General features: G+C 36.9%; 1 protein-coding gene across 1 annotated transcript in view; it reads left to right on the plus strand.

The window, feature by feature from the left end:
• Nucleotides 1-8,579, plus strand: part of LOC111382954 (ubiquitin carboxyl-terminal hydrolase 3-like) — a 9,556-nt gene extending 977 nt beyond the window's left edge. The window contains exons 4-7 of the mRNA XM_023007001.1: nt 1,086-1,191; nt 1,706-1,764; nt 1,864-1,938; nt 8,458-8,579. Of these exons, the coding sequence (XP_022862769.1) occupies nt 1,086-1,191; nt 1,706-1,764; nt 1,864-1,938; nt 8,458-8,553 (336 nt within the window). The 3' untranslated portion in view covers nt 8,554-8,579. The remainder of the gene's footprint in view (nt 1-1,085; nt 1,192-1,705; nt 1,765-1,863; nt 1,939-8,457) is intronic.
• Nucleotides 8,580-9,732: the final 1,153 nt, after the last annotated feature.

The raw sequence follows: 9,732 nt of genomic DNA on the forward strand, positions 1-9,732 counted from the left end.
TTTTTTTTTTTTTTTTTATTTTGGGAGAAAAATTTTTTTTCCCCCCCCCCCCCCCCCCTTTTACATTTAGGGTAAGAGGAGTAACTAGCCCATTCCAATCCTTGTTCCATTTCAAAAAATTTGTTCCAAATAGTTTGAAAATTTGTGTTCAGATTTTGGATGAGGTTAGCATGCTCCTACATTGAGAAACTTCAGACGTCCAATGATGACCATATGACTACCATGGAAAGTTTGCAGGACTTATTTTCTTGTCATCTGCTAATCTTGATCATCTTTGATCCGATGTTCATTAATTGTTTTTTATTACGGTTTCATGATATCAATATGTACATTTTCGAGGTTTCGAGGTCTTCATACCTAGTGTTTGCCCTTGTGTGTATATATATATATTTTTTTTCCATGTGCATGTTTACTTTTTAATGAAAATCAACATTACACTTAAAACTAAAAGGGACTTCAGATACTATATCTAAACTTTTGGTTTTCTTTTCACTGTAGTATCCTATAATGATTGGACTTCTACCAATTGTTTCCGATTTTCCGTTTTATTTCTGGTATGATTCTTGTGTTGTGCCAAGGTGGCTCCTAACCATTGAATGTCAAATAGAATAAAGAAATTCTGCCCTTATATTTGTTGGAGAACTTTTATCTAAAGTGTATATACTTGATCATAACAATGTAATTTTCCTTGTGTGTGCTTGCGGACACACTCGTGGTTCTCTATTTTTGCATGACATGAATTTACAAATCAGATAATATATTCCAGCAATCAAGAAGCCAAAAATCTCCAGCTTATCATTGATGTCACTACAGGATTTGGGATTTCTCATTTCAGCTAACTCGTAATATATGCAAATGAAAGTTAATCTCAATAATTAATGATTTTCTGGTGAATTCTCACATAATGTGACTCAATAACTGTGAATCGGATTTTTTATTAGGTTTCCTTTTGGTTTTTTATTTTTTCATATTCTATGTCCCTCTTCTTTTCTTTGTTTCCGACCTTCTGGTTGAACAATTGGCCCTTCACTTCATTTTATAAATTTAATTGCAACTATTCATTATTCATGATAGTTTGCCTACAGGAGCCTAGTGGACGAGTTTACTTTATGAACCAAACTGTTGGCAATGCCTGTGTAACCATTAGGCTTCTTCATGCTGTTGGGAATATCACTTTTGAGATTAAACTTGGTAAGCGTTTTGGTACTTTATAATAATTTTTTATTAAGTTGGTAATTGATGTCATGCTGATGATGTTTCCATTTCTTCAATAGATAGTTTGTGATCTCTTATCACAGCTTGCTTGGAAAATATTTCTTTTTGGGGAGCTTTTGATATTAATAATGACTGATGGTAGGGTTTTGATTTATTGAGTGAAAAATGGATCAAATGGGTAAGAGAAATGATGAAGAAATTAGGAAATACGAAGATATAAACTTTTATATACGGAAAGGAAAAAACGATAAAAATGAGGCAGGATTAGTTATTGAACGTGGTTTAGAAAGCGAGATTGAAGAAGTTAAACAGGCTAGGGATAGGATTGCATTTGATAGAGTTCTTTTAGCTGATGTTTAGATTCTACTTCTTTCATGCATGCTTACAGTTTCTGTTTTGTATCTTCAAATAATATAAGCAATTATTAAGGTCCCTTCTGAATATATAGTATCAGGGTTTTAATTCACACATTTTTGCTTATTGTTTTCAGTTGAAGGATTGTTCCTGGATAGATTCTTTAAGTCCACTGCAAAAATGGGTCCTTCAGAGGTCAATTATTCTTGAACCTTACTGTAATTATTGTTTGGTGCAAGTGATATCATTGCTTTGGTGTCTTTCTAAGTATACCAGAATAAAATTGTCTTGCAGCGTGCTGCATTCCTTGAAAATGACAAAGAAATGGAGGTTGCTTATTCAGTTGCAGCTACTGCTGGTGAAACAAAGGTTAGGTTTTAAAAACTTAGCTATTGACTGATTACATGGAATAGGCATCCATTAGCTTTGTCCCTTCGCACGACATCTATGAAAGCAGCAAATCTCAAATTTATAGTAGCTTTAGTCCAAAGAAAGTAATTTAGATTTTTTTTTTCTCACTTGATATTCCAATCTTCTTTGTGCAAGATAAGCTGATTTATCACTTGCATATGTTGTTCTTCAATGGAGTACTGCTACAAATTTCAAACTATTTAGGCAATAACATAAATAACTTATCGACTTTATACTTACAGAAGTCGTAGGGTCTGCCTAATTGATGCAGGAGGTTCTAAATCAAGTGAGGTCGAGATGTCAGATAGCACGTTGATGGCATTGAGATACCATGAGATGGCGAATCGACGCAAAAATGGAAAGTGATTGCAATACCTTCTTTAATTGGGACAATTTTGACACTTTTTTGTAATTTAGTCATAAATTTGGCTACGGCTATTAGAATCGCAATTATAATCCCAATTCGAAAATCTCTTTTCGGCGCGCACGTCGTGGTCACCCAGCTATACTCAATGGACGTCAATTTCAAGGCCAAAATCCGCTGTTTTCTCCTTGAATTTTAATTTTTAGTTATTTTTTTTATTTATGCTAATATTTCGTCTGCAATTTTCTAGTCGATTAGGAATCCAATTTGAGCTAAATTTTTGGTAAGTTACTTTCTTTTATTCTATACTTTATTTTGGTGTGATTTTCGGGAGTTTGCTATTTTTGGTAAAATTCCCATAATTTCGTATTTTCCCAGTTATTTAACCCTGCTTGTGAGTTATTTTCGTAATTCTGGAGTTTTAATAATATTGAGTGAATTTCAGAGAAGTTTCTTTGTGTTTTGGCGTTAATATTTTGTTTACGTTCTCTATGAATCGTTTATTGCAACAAGCCTGCAAAATAATCACTATTCTGCTCAACGCCAATTGATATCAAAGCGTCAACATCTTTCTGGGGCGAATTCCATTAGTTACAATGGTTGGTGGACGTAGTCGTGGTCATCGCGGACAGGTTCCGATTGAGGAAGTCCCACGCCATGATCGTAATGTTCAGGATGTGATGACTGAAGATTTACAGACAAGTTGCGGAGTTAACCCAACGTCTGGTAAAACAGGAGATCGGTAATCATGAAGTGGGGGGTCATGATTTTGATACCAGTTTTGAAAACCTGTATTACAATCGTGCTTGAGTCTAGGAGCATCGTGAACGGGAGGATTGCCATGGAGATCTCGATTTCAGAGTGGATGTGCCCGAGTTCTTTGGTAGGTTACATGTCGAAGGTTTTATTGATTGGCTAAGTGAAGTTGAGCGAATCTTTGAGTATAAGGAGGTCCTAGATCGTGTCAATGTTAAATTAGTCGTCATCAAATCAAAGGCAGAGCTTCTGCAAGGTGGGAACAATTGAGGCGTTCACGAGAGCGGCAAGGCAAGTCCAAAATCACTGATTAGGAAAAGATGAATAAAAAGATGAAATATCTCTTCTTTCCTTTCAGCTATACTCAAATCTTGTAGTTGACAGGCAGGATTTTTTCAGCCTTCATTCATTGTGGACCGTTTCCTAAGCATACCAGCGTGCACTTGCCGTGGAAAAGCAACTGCACGAGAGGCCAGTTGTCAAAGGTGAAAATAGTTTGCCAGTTCGCCCTCAAGAACCTTGTCCCGTCTATTAGCTATATCGGGACAATTCTAGGTCAGGTGTTAAGTGTTTCAGATGTGGTGATTAGGGACATAGGGCGACTGATTGCAGAAAGCAAACTGGTCAGAAGAATAAAAATCTCCTGATTGAAGAAGATATGGTAGACGAATTCGAGGAGATTGGAAAGCCTATATATGATGATGCTAGAGATGAAGACGTGCTGTATGGAGATGGCCAGGAGACTTTAGTCATTTGCAAAGATCGCTGACTCCCAAGGGCGATTCAGGGGACGATTAGTTGAGGACCAATGTTTTTCACACGACCTGTATAGTTGCCAATAAAGTCTGCAAGTTGATCATTGGCAGTGTCAATTGTCAGAATGTAGTATTCGAAGAGGCTGTCCAGAAACTGTAACTAAAGATAGATCATCATCCAAAGCCGTACAAGTTATCGTGGTTGAATAAAGGCAGTGAGGTAACAGTAGAAAATGGTGTTTGGTGTCATTTTCAATCAACATGAAATATTTTGATGATGCTCGATCTGATGTCGTGTCTATGGATGCCTGTCATGTATTGTTTGGACGACATTGGTAGTATAATCGTAGTATTATTCATGATGGAGAAAAATACATATTTTCTTAGCATCAAAGGAAAGAAGGTTATGTAGGCTCCTCGAAGGGAAGAAACCATCCTTGCCCCGGTAGTTAATAATACCAACCTGCTTTCTATGTTTAGATTCTTAGTTGAGATTGGACATGAATATGTGGCCTATGCTAGACTACCTTGTGAAAACAATGTAGTAAATGAGGATTTAGACTTACCGGCAGAAGTGCAGCAGCTGCTAACGGGTTCTCTGACCTGATGCCAGATGATCTTCCTCCGAGGTTACCGCCTATGAGGGATATTCAACATTATATCGACCTTATTCCGGGGTCAAGTTTGCCTAACTGACCAGCATGTCGCCTCATCCCCAAGGAAGCTGAAGAGTTACAGCAATAGGTGGTAGTACATTCGTGAGAGTATGATTCCATGTGCAGTTCCTGCTCTACTGGTGCTGAAGAATATGGGTCTTGGCAAATGTGTGTTGATAACAGAGAAGTTTGTAATAGTCTAATTTGATGACATCCTCATTTATAGTTCGACGTGGGAGTCACATTTTGATCACCTCCATGCTGTCTTTGATAAGTTGAGGATAGAGCGCCTTTTCATCAATCAGAATAAGCGTTCTTCACAACCTCTGTAACTTTTTTTTTTTTAATATTTTGTTGTGTCCGCTGATGGTGTTCATCTAGTTCAATCAAAAGTAGAGACGATTTTGAATTGGCCCAAACTAAAGACTTAACACGATGTCAGAAGTTTCCATATATTGGTGTCCTACTACCACCGGTTCATCAGAAATTCCAGCACTCTAATTGTTCCTATCATAGAAATGTCTTAAAGGACGTGATTTCAGTGGATCGAGGAGGTAGAGACTCGCTTTCAATTGGTTAAGCAAAAAATGACAGAGGTCCCGTTTTGGTACTTTTTGATTTTGAAAAGGTGTTCGAAGTAAACCGTGATGCGTCTAGAGTTGGCATTGGTGGTGTTCTGAGTCAGAAGGGACGTTCAACAGCCTTTTCCAGTGAAAAGTTTTCAAGATCAAAGAAGAACTATTCCACCTATGATCTGGAGTTTTATGCCATAATTCAGACCCTGCATTTGCGTCATTACCTGGTACAGAGAGAGTTCATTCCTGTCGTTGATCATAAGGCCCTGAAGTATATCAATAGTCAATACAAGCTGAGTGGATGACATGCAAAGTGGGTGGCGTACTTGCAGGAGTTTACATTTGCACTAATGTATCAAGCAGCAAATCTGAATCGTGTCGCAGATGCATTAAGTCGTCGTACATTACTTCTCACCACCATGAGCATCAGAGTTGTAGGATTTGAGGCATTTCCTGATATGTATGTTGTAGATCCTTCATTCGGGAAGATAATTCTAGAGATAACTGATAATCAATGACATGATTTTGTTTTGCATAACGGTTATCTGTTTCGTGGATTACAGTTGTGTATCCTGGATTGTTCAATGAGGCAGCAGATTCTTAGTGAACTTCAAAATGACGGACATTTTGGGTGAGATAAAACGTTGGCTTTGGTTTCTTTTGATTATTATTGGCCCAAATTGAGCAGTGACATGACACATTATGTAAAGTGGTGGTATGTGTGTCAGCAGTCCAAAGGAGCTCTAACTAATGCCGGATTGTACATGCCTTTACCTATACCTGAGCCCCATGGTTTTATGTCAGCATGGATTTTGTGTTAGGCTTACCCCATACACAACGGGCAATGGATTCTATTCGTGTTGTGGTTGACTGATTTTCAAAGATATCTCATTTTGTAGCTTGTCAGAAGACAATGAATGCTACTAGGATTGCTCATCTTTAGTTCAAAGAGATTGTGCATTTACATGGTGTTCCCAAATCAATTACTTTTGATCGTAACACCAAGTTCATGAGTCATTTTATAGAGAAATTTGTGGGAAAAACTGGGAACGAAGTTGAATTTTAGTAGTGCTTGCCACCCCCAGACACATGGTCAGACCGAGCTAGTGAATTGGAGTTTGGGAAACCTTTTGAAGAGTTTGGCAGGGACTAAATCGAAGCAGTGAGATTTGGCATTGCTTCAGGGAGAATTTGCTTATAATCGGTCGAAGAACAGAACCACGGGGTTGAGTCCATTTGATGTTGTCTATGGTCGGACCGTCCAGAGTACATGACTTAACCTCTATTCCACATGTGGGTCGTGTCAATCACAAGGCAAATGAGGTGACAGAACATCTTCGGGGTATCCATGGGTAGGTGAAGTTATCCATTCAAGAGAGTAATGCTAAGTACAAGACTTAAGTAGATAACCATCGTCGTTAGGTGCTTTTTGACGTTGGTGATTTTGTTTGGGCAGTGTTAATTCGTGATTGTTTTCCAGTTGGGGAGTATAATAAGCTTAAGGAGCGAAAGATTGGACCTTTGGGGTGCTACAGAAGATTAATGATAATGCTTACAAGTTGCATCTTCGTAGCCGTTGAAGACTTTCAATGTCTTTAATAGGAAACATCTCAGTTCTTGTTTTTTGGAGTCTGATGAAGCTAATGTAAACTCGATGGCGAGTTATTTTCAACCCGGGATGACTGATGTTGGAGGTTCTGAATCAAGTGAGGCCGAGATGTCAGATAGCATGTTGATGGCGTTGAGATACCATAAGATGGTGAATCGGCGCAAAGATGGAAAGTATTGTAATACCTTCCTTGATTGGGGCAATTTGGGCACGTTTTTGATAATATAGTCATAACTTTGACTACAATTATCAGAATCGCAATTATGAAGCCAATCCGAAAAGCTCTTTTGGGCGCTCAAGTCGTGGTCACTCAGCTCTGCTCTGTGGTCATCAACCCTTCAAATTTCAAATTTTAGTTATTTTTTCCATTTATTGTAATATTTCGTTTGCCTTTTTCTAGTTGATTAATCCAATTTGAGACAAATTTTTGGCAAGTTACTTCTTTTATTCCGTATTTTATTTTGATGATTTTCGGAGTTTTGCTATTTTTGGTAAAATTTCCATAATTTCGTATTTTCTTAACTATTTAACCCGGCTTGTGGGTTAATTTTCGTAATTCTGAAATTTTAATAATATTGAGTGAATTTCAAAGAAGTTTCTTTGCGTTTTGGTGTTATAAATCTTTCGTTTACGTTTTTTTTTTTTTTTTTTTTTTTTTTTTTTTTGTGAATCGTCTGTTGCAATAAGCCCGCAAGATAATCGCTATCGTGCCTGGCGCCACTAATAGAAAAGATTATAGTAGCCATTGGGCATCAAGTGATATTTTTGGTGAGTATTTCCTTCGAGAAGAATAACACCAGTCCTCTAGGTTTTTGCATTGGATAGTGTTAAGCCCGTAAAGAAATGAACCCTTTCAATATCGTGAATACATTTTGCATGTTATATAGTAACTATCAACTAAAACTCTTAGTGTTATAGACTTACTGATTCGTACATTGAATTCTTAACCTGGTTTTATATCTTGAGAACCATCTCAATGATTAAATTTAAGATATTACGCATGGAAAAGTATAGCATCTTTTAGGTCGAACTGTATTTCTTTTCCCATTTAATTTTGTACCCTTAGTTCATGTTGACTCAATGCTTCAATTCTTAAGCTAGTGCAATTGATTCAGTCACTTTGCCAGGTTGATGTCTAGGAGGGTAGGATCTTATCTAAACTAGTAAGTTGTGGCAGTTTGTGTTGAACATATGCCTATAGGGAACATCCAAACACATCTGTTTTCTTCCACTGCTACTTTATTCTTCAGTCTCCGGTAGTAGTGACCTGTATAATCATGAAACAAGATAAAAGGGGAATATATATATATTTTTATTATTCAGTCTCCGGTAGTAGTGACGTGTATAATCATGAAACTATATATATATATATATATATATATTTCTCCATGCCCAGTCCTAATGTTGGAACCAAGACCCATGCAGCATTCCCAGTGATCATACCTAAATTTCAGTTTTCTCCTTGTCACCTTTTGACGGGGTTCCCTGTGTTCCTAATTTCACCAAGAACTGACAGTAACATATAATAATCAATAATTGTAAATGGTACTTTAATGTTTCAGTATAGCTCAAGGAAGCTAGTTGGCCTGTGAAGTATTGTAACTTTTTTCAAAATTTTAGACATTTTTATCAGATTTCGTATTATCATAAGGGTGGTATAAAAAATTTGGTTGCAATCTCGTTATTCAATCAGTTTAGTTTTATCAAGTTTATTTTTCATGAATAGTTGGAAATTTGTGATCTAATCTAGTTCTCTTTACAGGCTTTGGATAATGTCGACACACACTTCATCTGCTTCACATGCGTAGATGGTAAGTCTTTCGCTCTCTCTTCTACCCTCCCCATACAAATGCAGTGATTGTAATATATAATTCCATGGAACTTCAAATAGGAATAATTACTTTAATTTTTTTATGTGAAGTGATATCTACTGTATCCTCGTAATGAAACGTAGATAAACATTTGGGAGTTAATTTATCTTGTATGGGCATCATGTTGCATGAGAGAGAGACTGTAAGATTAGTTCTTACTAATAGGTTTTTGAGCTTGAATATGTTTTTTATATTCTGCAACATGATAACAAGAAGCTTAGTTTTATTCTCATGAGTACTGAGGACAGCTGCATAAATAATTTTTATCATTCTATTTATCACTTGTGAAAGAACTAAATAAAGAATTAAATATTCTTGAACAGCTCATTCTATTTTAACTTTAATAGCTTTTCCTGTTCTAATGCGCTGTACACCTGTACTGGATTTTACTACTCTATCTTATGTGAGCTTCTTAGGCTCTTCCCAATCATTTAAGACATCCTTCCCTTAATTTATCCTCGACTGCTGCCATCTCTGTTTGTTGGTGTGTGATCTCATTTCTAGTTTTATCTATTTTAGTATGACTGTACATCCATCTTAACCTGCTCATTTGTGTTACCTTGATATTACGGAAGTATGTTACTTACCTGTCCAATTTTTTGTGTATTCAATTTTCTACAGTACTTTAAGGCGTTTAGATTAGTAATGATTTTTAAAAACCTATTTTGTGCTAACTCCCTTTTTTTAGAGCTTTTCAGAAGCCTTTTGTGAGCTTCATTATGAAACTGTGTTCCTACTTTACTGTCCATAAGGATATTAACATGGATATTGATGCGCGCTTGAGATTGCTTACCTCGGGGATAAATAAGCAGTGAGGGACAATGGATTCATTTGATATTATGCTGTCTACAGGAAGCTTTCCTGTTGGCTGCTTGTTGCATGTTTGTTTAAAAGAGTGTTGTGGTCCGGATATCCACTGTGGTAGGGGGAGGGGGATAATCTGGATTTTTTTCCCGTCAATTTAATGATCTTGGCAAAACATCTCATTACGTATTAGAAACTCTGGGATAAATAAGCAATGAGGGACAATGAATTCATTTGAAATTATGCTGTCTACAGGAAGCTTTCCTGTTGGCCGCTTGGTACACGTTTGTTAAAGAGTGGTGTGGTCAGGATATCCACTGTGGTGGGGGAGGGGGATAGTCTGGATTTCTTTTCCCTATCAA

Source organism: Olea europaea, unplaced genomic scaffold, assembly GCF_002742605.1.
Source record: "Olea europaea var. sylvestris unplaced genomic scaffold, O_europaea_v1 scaffold2591, whole genome shotgun sequence".
In the NCBI taxonomy this organism is placed as follows: Eukaryota; Viridiplantae; Streptophyta; class Magnoliopsida; order Lamiales; family Oleaceae; genus Olea; species Olea europaea.